General features: G+C 40.2%; 1 protein-coding gene across 2 annotated transcripts in view; it reads left to right on the top strand.

Annotated features, from left to right (window-relative positions):
- The first annotated feature begins 896 nt into the window (after positions 1-896).
- NAA35 (N-alpha-acetyltransferase 35, NatC auxiliary subunit) overlaps positions 897-15,542 on the top strand; it is a 28,355-nt gene continuing 13,709 nt past the window's right edge. Inside the window, exons 1-12 of one of the 2 annotated variants that reach the window (XM_066181724.1) lie at positions 897-997; positions 2,378-2,521; positions 5,240-5,273; positions 6,713-6,827; positions 7,918-7,992; positions 9,142-9,309; positions 10,735-10,801; positions 11,518-11,561; positions 12,133-12,183; positions 12,936-13,019; positions 13,836-13,950; positions 14,449-14,627. In XM_066181724.1, coding sequence (XP_066037821.1) covers positions 2,398-2,521; positions 5,240-5,273; positions 6,713-6,827; positions 7,918-7,992; positions 9,142-9,309; positions 10,735-10,801; positions 11,518-11,561; positions 12,133-12,183; positions 12,936-13,019; positions 13,836-13,950; positions 14,449-14,627 — 1,056 coding nt within the window. In that variant the 5' untranslated portion in view covers positions 897-997; positions 2,378-2,397. Of the gene's footprint in view, positions 998-1,076; positions 1,185-2,377; positions 2,522-5,239; positions 5,274-6,712; positions 6,828-7,917; positions 7,993-9,141; positions 9,310-10,734; positions 10,802-11,517; positions 11,562-12,132; positions 12,184-12,935; positions 13,020-13,835; positions 13,951-14,448; positions 14,628-15,542 lie in introns of those variants that run through there. The other variant, XM_066181723.1, reaches the window with a different exon arrangement.

Genomic DNA, 15,542 nt, shown 5'->3' with positions numbered 1-15,542 from the left:
ACTGCCTTTTACATTGGTGATCTTGGCCTGAAAGTATTCAATCTATGCTCTAAAACCGTAGTTCCTAAGACATCATCTCACGTTACCCGGCTTCCCACTCATCAGAGATAATCAGCACATCTCCGGAGACCCTGTACAGAACACCGAGTTACGTAAGCTCTAGCTCATGACGTTCATTAAAACGGAGTCCAAAAAGAAGGGGAGGAAACGCCTGACAGAGAGAGAGAGAGAGAGAGAGAGAGAGAGAGAGAGAGAGAGAGAAAAAAAAAAAAAAAAAAAAAAAAAAAAAAAAAAAAAAAAAAAAAAAGCTTGCTTTGAGTTGCTTTTAGTTCATCCTCGCCCGCACAGCCCACGGCGTCAGCGCCGCACCTGCACCGCGCCCCAGGCGGGCAGCGGCAGCCCCGAGCTGGGAACCCAGGGCCGCGCCGGGACCCCTCTGGCAGCGATTCAGAGAGTCACAGAATGCGTCAGAATAGAAGACACGAGGTCATTTGGTCCAACCTGTCTGCTCAAGCAGAATCATCCAGGAGTACGTGGCACAGCTTGTACCTAGACAGTTCTTGGGCATCTTCTTGAGGGAGACTCCACAATCTCTCAGGGCGATCTGTTCCAGTGCTCGGTCACCTGCACTGTTAAGAAGTTCTTCGTGTTCAGGTGGAACTTCCTGTGCATCCGTTTGTGCCCGCTGCCTTTTGACCTATTGCTCGACACCACTAAGAAAAACCTGGCTCCGACCTGTTGACACACGCCTTTTAGATAGTTACACAGCCCTGGCAACGCACGTGGAGCCAGACTCTGCTCCCGCTGTGCAGCACCACCCCACCGCGCGCATTATCTCCAAGCCCTGCCCCCACCACGCCCGACGGCCTTATGGCGCCGGAGCCTGCGCCGCGCTGGGCGGAGCCTCCGCAGCCCCGCCCGATCCGCGTTCCTCGCAGGCGCAGCGGGTGCCAAGGTCTGCCGTCCCGGCCGCTCTCGCCCCGCCTCACCGCTTACGGTAAGCGGCGGCCGCACAGGGGCAGGCCGGGACGGGGTGGGGCGGCGGAGCTTCCTGTGTGCGGCTGCGCCGGGGCGCTCAGGCCAGGGCCGCGGGCTGGTGGCAGCGGCAGCAGCAGTGGGTCTGCGCGTGTGCGGCGGCGGCCCAGCCAGGAGCGGCGGGCGGGCGGCGGCCTGAGACGTAGCGAGTAAGGCCCGGGGAGGGTGCGGGGCGAGGGGCACAGGCAGAGCCGGGGCGTAAGGGCACCGAGCGGGGATGGAGGGAGGGAGGGAGAGCCCGCGGCGGCGGTGGCGTTGCCCCGCAGCGGGGCGGGCGGCGCGCTGGCCCCTCCCCTGCGGTGGGGCGGAGGAGCCGGGCGGGCGGGCGAGCGAGCGCCGCCGGGGGGCTACGCGAGGCCCCCGGAGCTGCGCGGCCGCTGCGGCTCTGGCAGCGCCGGAGTGAGCTGTGGGAAGAGGAGAGCCTGAGGGGCCTGGATTGTCCCGCAATGCAAGGGGGAATTTAATTTCTTTCAAAACCCCGACGGGGACCGAGCCTGGCTAGGACGAGTGGACCCCGGGGCTGCTGTTCAAAAGCCTTTTGATCCTCCCCTTTGTTTTTGGTAATTCCTGAACCCCAGGAGATCTACTGCTACTGGGGCCTTTGTTAGAAGCTTCCTTGGCGGCTGTGGTTAAGCTGCTCAGAGCTTGCCGAGCTCCCAGCTGTCTCTTGCGAGAGCTCCGTCAGCATAAGGGGAGTTCAGCACTGCTCATGCCTCACGGGCAGGCTGACGGGGAAAGCGTGGAAGTCCTCAGGGCTGCCGGCGTATCGGGAGGTTGCGAAAGAACAAAACCAGTTTGAAATAACTGGTCGGTTGAGTTTAAAAATTATATTCCAGTCTGAACTTGCTTAACCTCTCTGCCGCAATCTTGATACTGCTTTCTGCTGAAGAAATCAGAGGAAAATAAGCCTTTTTTTTCAGTTTTACAGTACCTTCTTTTTATTGCAGAGCAGTAGGAGGACAAATAGTCTAATAGTGTAAAAGAAAAAAAATTGTGATGTCTACATCTGTTGTTATGCTTCTGATTTATTTCTAATTTGACAGTAGAGACTTTAGTAGGGGTCTGTACAGCTGATGTTTTGGTGTCCTTCGTTTTTGAGTATACCTTTGACCATCTGAGCATTTCACAGCATGCAAGCTACTTGTAAAAAAAAGATGCATAAGAAAAGCTTTTTCTTAAAGAGTTTTTATTAATAAGGGTTTTTCTATTGGTCCTGTGTACCAGTAGGTGTTTAAATAAAATGTCAGTTGATTTCCTATTCTCACCTGATTCTTGAAAAGAAAAAAAATATTCCCATGAAGCACTCTCTCTAATTTGTGCAAATATATGGTGTCTCTGACAGGAATTTAAAGGTGCAGCAGCATGGTTATGAAAGCTACAGTAGAAGATGATGATTCAGGATGGGAACTTGGTATGCCTGACAAGATGGAAAAGAGTAATACCAGCTGGATAGATATAACCCAGGATTTTGAAGAAGCTTGTAGAGGTGAGTTGTAGTCCTGTCATTCTGAGAAAACTTGGTATCCTTTGGAGGCCTGAGCATAGTATTTTGAGCTCTTGTGAGCTGTAGTTTGACCCAGGTTCAAGCTTCAGATGAATGAGCTACATTGATTCTGTGTTAACTCTGATATTGGAATTTTCATGAACTTCCTCACTTTGCTTCCTCTTCCAAATTACATAAATACCTCTTTAATTAAAGTTTTTTAGGCATTTTCTAAATCTTAGGCATTTTCTCATCTGCTTTTTTTCCTTTGCAAATATTCCTTCTTGTCTCTTTTGTCAAGTGGAAATGTCATTCCTGCATGCAGAGTCAGTGCTGTGTTTCCTTCTTGTGTATTTTTGGATCTCCAGGGTCCAGTAGCTCATTTAACTCATCAGTGCATCATTTTTCATCTTTGAAGCAAGTCTGAGTTTTTGAACTGATGCAGTGTGTCTCAGTAACAGGGATGCAGTTGCTTCCATTTAAACAGTGCCTTTATTACTGTTGGGTGCTACTGCTAGTTCACAGCTTTTTCCATTGATTTTATGATGACACTAGGGAAAAATAAATATAAAAACTGCATCTTACTACACAGAATATTACATAATGATAAACACAATTTCTGTATGTTACTTCTCTATATTCTAAATTACTTACACGTAATTATTTCTCTATATCACTTATATCTGTGTACCCATCAAATATATCTAAAGACTCCTTTAAAAGTTATGAGGAAAAGCAAGCCTTTCAGTAGTCTCCCCTGGAAGACTAAGGCACCTGAAAAAAGGAGCAGAGGAAACAGCTTTATTCCAGGCTATTCACATGCTGCTATTTCACAGAATAATCATCACGGAATGATTTGTGTTGGAAGGAACCTTAAAGACGATCTCATTCCAACGTCCTTGCCATGGACAGGGACCCTTTTCACCAGACTGTGTTGCTCAAAGCCCCATCCAGCGTGGCCTTGAACAGTGCCAGGAGTTGGGGCTCCACAACTTCTCTGGGCAATCTGTTTCAGTGACTCACCACCCTCACAGGAAAGAATTTCTTCCTGATATCTAATCTAAATCTCTTTTAGTTTAACAGCATTTCCCCTTGTACTGAACATGCCCTTGTAAGAAGTCCTTCTCCAGCTCTTTTCTAGCCTTCCTTTATGAACTGGACGGATGCTAGATGGTCTCCATAGACCCTTTCCTTCTCCAGCCTGAACAGCCCCCACTCTTGCAGCCTTTGTAAGAAAGGTGCTTTAGAATTTTTCCATTCATTTTTGTTAGACTCTTTTAAACTGACCCCAGAGCTGGATGCTGTATTCCAAGTGGGGTCTCACCAGACCAGAGCAGAGGGGCTTTATCTGCTCCTCACAGTGCTTCAGATGCAGCCCAGAATATCAGCATTTTGGGCTGTGAGTGCACTGTGTGCTTAGTAATTCTAAAACTTCTTTAACTACAAGAATAACAGGGATGAGAGCACACTGTGAATAACTGCTTTTTTTAGTCTTCCAGTGTTGAAAGTGCTTTGTAAATAAAAGCAGTAGTGTCATGGGTTGACCTGGGCCAGATGCCAGGCACCCAGCAAAGCCGTTAACTCCCCTCCTTCTGCAGGTGGACAGAGGAGAGAAAATCTAATGGAATTTCATGGGTTGAGATCACTCACCAAATACTGTCATGGGAAATCAGGTTAAACTTAGAGATATGAAGTGAAATTATTACTGACAAAATCAGAGCAGGATAATGAGAAGTAAAATAATCTCTTAAAAACAGCTTCCTGTCACCCCTCTCTCCTTCCAGCTCTGCTTCCTACCCCAACAGCACAGGGAGGCGGAACGGGGGTAATGGTCAGTTCATCACCCAAGGCTTCTCCCACTGCTCACGGAAGGGGGGTGTTTCCCTGCTGCACCTTGGGGTCCCTCCCACAGGAAAGAATTCTTCATGAACTTCTCCAGTGTGAGTCCATCTCACTGCAGCAGCTCTCAGTGACCTGCTGCAGTGTGAGTCCATCCCACAGGCTGCAGTCCTCCCAGAACTGCTGCAGCCTGGGTCACTCTTCCACGGGGTGCAGTCCTCCAAGAACAGGCTGCTCCAGAAGGGAAGCAGGGCCCCTCTCTCCCCAGGTCTCCCTTAGGTTCGCAGCCCTTCCTCAGGCCTGCTGTGGTGTGGGTCTGCTCCATGGGCTGCAGGTCGATCTCTGCATCCGTGTGGTCCTCCATGGGCTGCAGGGACACAGCTACCTCATCACAGTTTGCACGACAGGCTGCAGGGGAATCTCAGCTCCAGCACCTGGAGCACCTTCTTCCCCCTCCTGCACTGACCTTGATGTCTGCGGGGCTCTTGTTCTCCTGTGTTCTCACTTGGCTCTTTGCCACCTGCAATTAAAACTGTGCAGCTTTTTTTGTTGTTTTTCTTTCTTCTTAAATCTGTTACCACAGAGGTATTATTGTTTCTAATTGGCCCAGCAGCACATCCATCTCTGGAGCCACCAGGGATTGGCTCTGCTGGACATAGAAGAAGCTTCTGGCAGCTTCTCACAAAAGCCATCCCTGGTAGCCACCGCCTACAAGTTACCAAACCCAGGACATGCAAATGCAGTGCAAGTAAAATGCCTGATCTGCTTCCTGCAGCTTGTTCTCTCCTGGCATAAAGCAGTTTTGTGCGTGACAGGACTACCCTGGAAAAGATGTGCTAATAGGATGACTGTAATTGTTTGTTTTGTCTTGTTCCTTTGTAGAACTGAAGTTAGGAGAACTGCTTCATGACAAGCTGTAAGTATTTGTGTGGGATGATTCTGACTTTTAGATAAGATTACTGCAAACATGTTAATGTTACCTAATAACCAAGCTTTTTTTGGCTTTTACTTTAAATAAAATATTTGAAGTACATAGAATATCCTACATTCTTAGCACTGTGTATATGCTGCACCTGTATGAATGCTGAGCATATCTCATGCTCTAAGTATAACATTACATTTTTCAATGTGATTGAAATTGTATTTCAGAAGTTCGTAGCACATCTTCTGATCTGTGGTGATTACACTGCTGTTTTATGGGTCATGCTTTTATGAAAAAAGGCCAGAAAGATTTTAGACTTGGTTGCCTGAAATGCCATTATCAATGATTGATAGACAATTCGTATGATTTAATGCAACTTAAATAACATGTTAAAGCAGTAAGTGTGAACTCTACACATTGAAAGAATATTTCAAAGAGAAGGATCTGGTAAAGACCTGCTGAATTTATTAAAGAATGATGAATTTAAATAATTTAAATATTTTACAGATTAAATACTTTTTCTAAGTAAAGGTGTTCACTTGAGCAAAGAAAAAACTTATGTTTAAAACTGATAGTTCAGGAAACAGGAGCACACTATTAAATGAAAACCTGCTTAAAAGTGTGTGCAAGGATGTCACCAGCTTGTTATTTAGTTGAATCAAAGCAAATTTTCAGGCGTAGTTTTATACATACGAGCATTTCAGACCACATCCAGCAAATACACTTTTCAGAATTTAAATGTGCCACGTGCAATAAACTTGTTGTATTACAAAGACTGTTGCAGGAGTTCTGATGAATGTCGTGATAAAGTGAAGCACTGTATCTCTTCATATGTAGGCAAGTCTTCTTTTGGTGTGGCTCTTCTGCAAGGTTTTTTGCCCTGACTACTAGTGATGTGTTGTCACATGCTGAGGGGTTTTTCTTTTTGGTATCAGTTTTCCTAACATGCCCATTTTAAACAAAGCTGGCATATTCAATATACATTAGTCTATGTCATGTGTATTGTCATTAGTGTGTGAGGGACATATCTTACTTGGCTTTTTGGGTGTGGTGTAATAACAAACAGCTTGTTCAGTTATTATCAATTTATGATTTTACATGATGTTCAAGAAGATGCAGTGAAGTTCATAGAAACAAGTGCAAAGAGATAGTAGTGGGATATTTCATTCAGGAGTGTTCTTCATCCTTAGAGAAAGGCTAATAATTTTCTTTTAATTTTAGTCATCTTTTTTCCTATGAACTTGTTAAGAGATCCTTAACTTCCTGAAAACCATGAACTATGAAGATCAGTACTAATGTTTACTTATCTTACTCTCTGTGGTCAGAATACAGTGTATTTGGTTTGTCTTTCTGTGTTCTTTTTCATTAGTTTGTGAAGACTCTTTTGTGTAAAATAATTACATTCAGCACATTTTTTAAATTTGTGTTCTTAGTTTTGGTCTTTTCGAAGCCATGTCAGCCATTGAAATGATGGATCCCAAGATGGATGCTGGTATGATTGGAAATCAAGTTAACAGGAAGGTTCTTAACTTCGAGCAAGCTATTAAGGTTTGTGTGAATTTCCTGGGTTTATCTACACTGTAGAAATACACAGCTTTGTCAAATGACAGTTAAGCACAATACAGCAAAATTAATGTTTTCAATCTTCTCTTGAAATTTATGTTTTTCCTTTTTTCTTTTGGATAAATAAAAAATAGCTTGTGATGTTTACCTTTCTTGTTAACTGCATTATCACAATGATGCTAACTCTTCCAGTGAAAAGTACTGTGAAATTATTGGGTATTGATACCTCAAGTTAATATATTTTCAACATTGTTTTGCAAGTCGCTCTGTGCTTCCCCAAAATGTGTCTTTTATATGAAGATGTATTGTTTAGCTTCTATTTAACCTGAATGGAAACCAGCTTCCTTAAAAAAGCTGGAAATTAACATTTTATCATTCTTTGAGTTTATCAGCATTGAACAGAAGCTGGATAATTTACCAGCATTGATAGTAATGACTAACTTTTGATTTATGATCAAGGTAAATTGGACGACAGAGGTTGAAAGATTTGCCATTGTTCTGGAAAAAAGTAATGCACTCAGAAGTTTTTTTTTATGGTGAACATTTGGAACAGTGTCAGAGAACTCTGTAAAACACTGGCTAAGTCATGTAAAATGTATGGAGGATTGCATACATTGGGCAAATTAAATTATCAAAGTTGCAGCCTTTTGGGTGTTGACCTTTAAGGCAGTAAAACACTACAAGTATTTCCAGTTTAAAAAGCAGTCTTCAAAGAATTGGTCTTGCATATTATTCCTTGTTCAATCTTTATTACGATTACACTGTTTTGTGATTTTAATGTTAGCAGTTAACTGGTTTTAAACTTTTTTGCCTGGTAATAAATAAGAATTGTTACTTTAGCATTCTCTTTGGGTAGTTTTATGTTTGGTCAGTGTTAACTGATGGGAATGTGAAGTTCTTAAGAATTGAGAGATGTTGTGAAGCTGGTCAGTAAAGCTAGTGGTGTACAATTACTCTGAACTCTTAAATTTTAATTTTCTTTTTGGCTTTGGTACAAATAAGTTGTGTTTTGCCTGTGTGCTTCCACAGTATTTAGCGTTTTGGTTGGGGTTTTTTTGTTTTTTTCTTTTCTAAGGATGGCACCATTAAAATAAAGGATCTCACTTCACCTGAGCTGGTAGGAATAATGGACACGTGTTTTTGTTGTTTGGTAAGCATTTTTCTGTTCTTTAGGTTCGATGATTTTTCTTTCAAAATATAATCCTTTAATTCATCTTTAAAAAAAATGTGTAAAAAAACCCAGCAGAATTAAGGTAGTGACTGACCAAGCAGAAAATACATACGTATATTTTAATTTCCATTTAGTTATTTGCAATGTCTATTATGAAAGGCCTAATTTTGATTTTTAATTTTTTTGCTACAAGAAATACTGAAGATTGCTGTTAGCACCTTAAAACGTTTAAAAGGTTTTATAGTTTCTGGTTTTCTAAATGTATGTTATCTGGTTACCTGCTGTGTATTGATATTTGACTGTGTTGGAAGCTGAGAATGCAGTAACTGGTAGCACTTAGTTGCTCCTTTCTGTACAGCCAGAATTGACTGAGCATACAGAAGCATTTTGAAGAAAGAAAATAAATACATTTAGGAAAAAAAAAAAGCTGAATATCAGTTGCTTATTAGTTGCAAATTTTTTGTGCATATGCTTTAATTTCCTAGTAAATTATACTAATTATTTTCAGTTTCTATTTAAAATTACATCTATAATATTATTTTTTAAAACATTTGCAATCAGTTTAGTCAGAAAAACATAAAAAATCTTAGTATATCTGATACAGTGTAACATCATTTGTTTTCTACTCCTGTCCCCCAAAAGGGACAGTGCTGATATTAAAAATAAGGTTCTACTTTATTTTTTGCTATTTCAAGATAGAAACTTAAGTTACTGAATCTCCCTGTAGCTTAAAGAAACAGGAAAGTGGTAAAGAGGGGGGATTGTGACAAGAAGCTCTATGTTGTAAAAGAGAGAGAACATGAAGAACATTAGTGACTTGTCTCATAGTCATTTGTATTTTTCATTCACTCTTTATGCAGAAAAAGTTTATAAAGGTGAAGGTCTCGTAACTTAATGTCATGTCCAAATCACGGGGTTGGACCTGTACTTTATAAAAGAGGCTTATCCAACACCAGAATTCTAGGCTTGAAACAACTTCACCAAGTACCTTTTTTGGTACTTGGAAGGTTGCCTTGGTAAGGAGTTTCTTAATGAGTGTTTAAAGCACAGTAAAATGGAAAAAGAATGGATCTATAAAAATGAGGACTTGGCTGTCATGAGTAAAATATTTAATTTCCTTTTCTCTAGATAACATGGTTAGAAGGACATTCCTTGGCACAGACAGTATTCACTTGCCTTTATATTCATAATCCAGACTTCATTGAAGATCCTGCTATGAAGGCTTTTGCTCTTGGAATCCTAAAAATCTGTGATATTGCCAGAGAAAAGGTTAACAAAGCAGCTGTTTTTGAGGAGGTATGTGTTTCCCATCTCTTGTGGGGTTAAATACACATTATACCATAATGCAACTAAAACAATGTATTAGTGACATTTGTTAGTGTTTGATTAAAGAATGCAGTAGGAATAGCAGTTCATCATCCTGAAACGATTAGAGTGGTACCTTTAAAATGCAGTTTTCCCCAATTTTTGGGACTCTGGAGGCTGAAAATTTCAGGCCTTCTGTGCTAAAAGGTGCTGACCCTCAAGCAAGCACCACATTTGACATGAGGCTTTGGAACAGGCTTCTGAGATTGAGTGATATCCCTGGGGTTGTGGGTGTATATTTCAAATAGTATTGTGTGATCTCACAGGGTGAAAAACTTGAATTTGGGATTTTAGTATATAGCAATACATATGAGTCAAGATGGAAGACTTTGGACCTTGTCCGAGTCCTAATTCACCTTCTTCTTCCTTCTTCATGGGTTTGGGTGGTTTTCTGTAATTGGTTGATGGAGTCCACATTGCAGACTTCAAGTAGTTGGTTATTGCGGTTAAAATAAAAATAATTTAGGTGGTATTTCATAATTGGACAGATTGTCCTTGAAAAGACCTGGTAGAGATGGAGAAGTACTCCATTTTACCTCATTTCTTTAGCTTGCTAGTTAGAGCTCATGGCTCATGAGTCTGTAAATAGATAAGAAATAATAAACAACCAAGTCCAAACATGAACTGCGATTCCCATGTATTAATCCCCATCCTGGCAGAGAAAAAGAAGCCAGAACCATCACACCCAATGAAGGTGTTTCATTCCCTCTCCTGTATTTTCCTTGAACACTGGAGACACATAAATATTTTACTCAAGAAGTGCAAGTCTTGTGGTTAACCATTTGAAATCTGTTTCAGTTGTGATTTTCTTCCAGTTTAATTTTTTTATTTTTCTATGTTAGATAGTCATGATTGTCTCTTGTCTAAAATACCATCTGGCAATGGGCTCAGAGTCCTGTTTCCTGTGCTCAGAGCAATTCCTGTTTCCTCTGAGCTTGGACAAATCACTCTTGCTGACCATATCTAAAATGTATCAAATACTACTTTGCAGCTATAGTTCTTGTAACATTTTGGTAGGATGTCACTTGATGAAGATAGGAAGGGCATATTGGTATGAAGGATTTATGCAGGAAATAATTAGCTCAAGCTGGATTTGGGTGGGAAAGTCATTCAGTGTATTCAGCTCTGTGGAATTAATCTGGACTTTTATACTTGATGGAATTAAACAAAAGCACACCTCATGCACACCCCAAACCACTCCTCCAGAAGAGAAAAAACAGCAAAAAAGATCCAAAACTTATTAAGAAAACAACTCCCAAAAAACCCAAACCAAAAAGAAAACTCCAACCCCAATCTGAAAATGTAACTACAGCTTTTATATTTCACTACATATTGCTTCCTTGATGTTTTTTTTAGGAAGATTTTCAGTCAATGACTTATGGTTTTAAAATGGCCAACAGTGTGACAGATCTTAGAGTTACAGGTACAGTTTGTTCTTTCTTTGTATCTGTCCAGCAGCCTCTTTGTCTTTTGAGTGTGTGATTACTTTCAGACACATCTGATTAACTGCTAGGAGTCTTAGCTGTTAAGTTTTTGGGGTTTTTTTTTTGTCTTGTGAAAATTGCTGACTTGGTAAAAAGAGAGATCAAATTACTTTTCCTTGAAGGAAAGGTTCAGTTGTCTTGTTAAGTGCCTGAGAAACAGAAATGCTTTTAGATGTGCCAACTAAATGGCTAGGCATGAGCTCATCATGGTATAGATACAGACCACTGGACAATGCATTGCTTGAATTCTGCTTTCTTGCCTCACAGTTTGTTGTCCTCTAAAGAGGCTGCTTTAGAAAAAAAAGCAATCTAGTAGTTCTACAGCTATGAATACGTATGTTACTAGGTACATACAAAAATAGGTATGTTAATCTTTTGATGCACGATTTTTTAATATGTATTTGAGCTTTCCATTGATTTTTTTTTGAAAAGTTTGTGCACACTTAGCTCTGCATCGGTTGGTCTGTGTTCTGATTTTTGATTGTTCCAAGACATCCCCACCATTCCTCACAAGATGGTTTTTTGTCTAGTCTTTGGCTAATGGGTATGTAAAGAACTTATAAGTTTGGTACTCCCCTCAAAACTTTTCCCCTGAGTGGTGTGGATGTGCCTAGGAATGCTTCTCAGTTTCTAATCATGCTGTGATTTTTTCCAGGTATGCTGAAAGATGTAGAAGATGACATGCAAAGACGAGTGAAGGTATTTTCTTCATGTTTGTCTTGTCAGTTATATTTCAGGTGTACTTAACATAGGTTTGGGGAAGGGAGTTGGATTATGAGGAACGAAGGAGGTTTGTGTCGTGGGGTTTTTGAAGAACTGCCATAATGGTTTCTGTAACATGCTTTTAGTTTGCCTTCTAGTTAAATCTCCAGACTTCATTTGTAAACTCTTTAGTAGTTGCTTCACTGGTAGTAGTAGCTGGAATCATGATGTAGAAGATAACACCGGGCTGGGACGCAGAAAGTAGGTATATAACTTTCAGGTTTTAGGCAGAGATACTGTCTAATGTTAAAGAAGTTACTTAATTTTCCTTTACCACAGCTTACAATGTAAGGTGTGCTTTGCTTATTTGTGGAATTTACTGAGGTAGATCTTATTACTATAGGAGAATCATTCAAGTACCTGGATTATATATTAAGAAATTTTGAATTTGAAAACTGACTTTTTGGGTTGTTTTACTGGTGGATATTTTAGAGAAGGCCAAGGGATTTCATCAATAGCCTTCCTTTGCAATTTTTAGTAAATTATTTGACATTTCTTCACCTTGCAGAGCACTCGAAGTCGTCAAGGAGAAGAGAGGGATCCGGAAGTTGAACTTGAAGTAATGAATTGTTTGCTTTTTTCTTGGGTTTTGTGGGTATAAATGGGAGATTTAAATATGGTATAACCATGCCCATGCATATAAGAAGCAGCCAGGAACTGTAACCACCCAGGTGCATGGGGAAGAGCTGGCAAACAGCAGGACATGCCAGTTAGGGCATGCTGAGGCATTTTGTGTGGCAGTTTAGTGCAGAGAGGGCAGGAGTCCTGTGGGGAGTTTTAGGCACCACAATACAAGAATGCCATTAAGGTATTAGGGAATAGGGTCCAAAGAAGGGCCATGAAGATGATGAAGGGCCTTGAGGGGAAGTTGTATGAGGAGCAGCTGAGGTCACTTGGTCTGTTCAGGCTGCACATGAGGAGACTGAGGGGAGATCTCATTGCAGTTACAACTTCCTCCTGAGAGGAAGAGGAGGGACAGGCACTGATTCTTCGTTCGTGTGACCAGTGACAAGACTTGAGGGAAAGGCCTGAAGTTGTGTCAGGGACGTTTAGGTTGGATGTTAGAAAACGAGTTTTACCGAGAGAGTGGTTGGGCACTGGAACAGGCTCCCCAGGGACGTGGTCACAGCACCAAAACTCTCTTGAGCCCAGGAAAATGTGGACAACACTCAAGCACATGGTGGGGTGGTCCTGTGCAAGGCCAGGAGTTGGGCTGGATGTTCCTTCTGTGTCCCTTCCAAAACAGGATATTCTGTGATTCCATGATCTAATACCTATTGCTTAGTAATTAGCAGTATATTTTTATTACAGCATCAACAATGTTTAGCTGTCTTCAGCAGAGTCAAGTTTACCCGCATCTTACTGACTGTTCTAATAGCATTTACAAAAAAAGAGGTACGTTCATTTGGCATCTCTGTGTTTGCATTGGGATCCTGTGAAATGCCCATTTTTTGTTCTTTAAGATCAGGCAATTACTGTGTAGATTCAGGAGATTTGAATTGGTGTGGATGCAGGTAAATCTTTGAATAAAGCCTTACAGTGGCAAATACTCAGTTTTTATTCCGTGGGAAACACAGGAAAAGCTAGTAGCTGACATTATTATGGTCTTGCAGAAAGACAGAATATTCATTACAAAACGTTTAAAAATATTTATGGATTTCTAATTATTGTTCTCACACACATGCGCAAAATATCTTGTTTGAGTTCAGTCTCCTCCTGTGTGTTACCTGACATTGGGCAGCATTTTGTCTGTATCAGAGGAACTGCTAGCTTTTCCTTCCATGTGATACTGAATTTATATCTACACATCTTTGGTCTGAGAAGAGGAATTTAATAGCATTCCATACAATTTACATGTTTTTTGAATATAAGATTACCTAATTGCTGAGAGGGGAAGGAACTTCATATTTTAAGGCAAAGGAATAAAACTGCCCCCCGCTAAGGTGATTCTTACATATTGTATACAAGACTTTCAGTTGTAATTACCATAAAGTCTTACATAGCAAAATGTGCAGCACTGAATTTATGTACAGATACATAATATACAAAGAATGCTACCACACAAAAATGTTGGGTTGTTTGGTTTTTTTATCAGAACTGGTTGTGTAAGAATATCAGAATATTAATGCCCTTCTTTTTTTTTTACTAACATTAATTAGATAGGCAAAATGTATTGGTTTGTAATGTTAATAATTGTTTCCTGCCTTTCAGATGAGTGCAGTTGCAGAAGCTCAGAAACTAATGACTCAGGCAGCTGACTTGCTCTCTGCTATACACAATTCACTGCATCATGGTATGCAGGCACAGAATGATACCACTAAAGGAGGTATGTGTCAAATGACACCATTTTTTCCTTTTCTAGATATGATCCTTTCATAAATGTAAATATCTTTGTGTATTTAAAGAAAAGTTGAAATCACTATTTACTTCGAAAAAAATACTTGCTATGCAAGTCATTACAGATTTGCATTATTTGATTTGATTTTACCAGGTGGTGGTTCTCCAGAAAGCAATACTGTTACTTCAAAGCCAGAGATAATGTGAACTTTTGATTAGGTGCATTGCACTTACAATCAGTGTATATGCCATTTTTAAATAGGGAACAGTACTTCACTGTTTGTACAGGTGTATGTTGAGGTGCTGAGGACTTAGGTTTTTTAAAGAGTAGTCATTGTCTTAGTTGGGTTGTTGGAGTCTCAGGAAGTTAACTGTCACTTAAAGAATTCATTTTGGCTAATAGAGTAATTTGTATTATTGAAGAGGGTTCTGAAAACACAACTTATATGCAACTTTTCTCTGTCTCTCTCACTTCCTCCTTCTTTAGATCATCCTATTATGATGGGGTTTGAGCCACTTGTTAATCAGAGATTGCTGCCACCAACTTTCCCTCGATATGCAAAAATTATTAAAAGGGAGGAAATGGTCAATTATTTTTCCAAACTAATAGACCGAATAAAAACTGTATGTGAAGTAGTCAACTTAACTAACTTGCACTGTATACTGGTAAGCATAAATATTTCTTATTTATTGCTAAAATAAGATCTGAAAATGTGACTTGCAAAAAAAATCATTCCATATGTCCATGCTGTTGCTCACTGGAGAGAAAACTGAGCACTACATATGTATTTGGTGTTTTTCACTGTTAGATGCAATTTCAAAGTTTACTATCCTTCCTGATAATTACTACTTTTCTTCTTTTGACAAACGACCTTTCCTCCTCTCAAACCTCTCACTTTTTCTGTAATTTGTTAAATAATTATGCATCTTAGTGGCAAAGGCCAAGCAAGTTTCTTTGGTTGAAGAGCTGTGTCAACAGCATCAGAACATAATTCTTTGCTATATGCCTGACTTTTTTTCAAATTCATTAAGCTGTGTTCTACACATGTGCCTATAACACAAGAGAGCACCAAAATAGGTGTTTAAGCATGCAGTTCCCTAAATAGGCATGAAGTTAAGCATCTGCCTATATTCTTTCCTGAATTACTGATGTTACTCTTACTTACTGCCTACATTTATTAGAAGACATTTAAATGTTTGAAATATTTTTTGGTATCCATGCATTCACTGATTGATAAAAAGAGATACAGTTACATGAAACCTCATCTTCGTATTTCCTATTATTTGCATGAAGTATCTGGCACCAGTTAAACCTTACCTGGGTTTCAGTCAATTTCTTTAAATAAATTCTCAGCTTTGTTCAATACCTGGTGTAGTTACATCATGATCTTAACAATCTCATAGTATCTTTTTTTCTGAACTATCATCTTTCTAGTTGTATCTGAAAATTCAGAAAACTTTTTGTTAAGTAACGAGTAATTGCAGAAAATCTTTATAATATATTCTGTTCTGTTCAAGCTATTCATGGTCTTACAAGTTGTATAAGCTATGCTATGTTTGTGTATGCTTTTAAACAAAACA

The sequence above is a fragment of the Chamaea fasciata genome, unplaced genomic scaffold (assembly GCF_029207755.1).
Source record: "Chamaea fasciata isolate MVZ Bird 193981 ecotype frontalis unplaced genomic scaffold, bChaFas1.0.hap1 SCAF_4, whole genome shotgun sequence".
Lineage (NCBI taxonomy): Eukaryota > Metazoa > Chordata > Aves > Passeriformes > Sylviidae > Chamaea > Chamaea fasciata.
The sequence above is the reverse complement of the archived record's forward strand: the minus strand, read 5'-3'. Positions and strand labels throughout refer to the sequence as shown.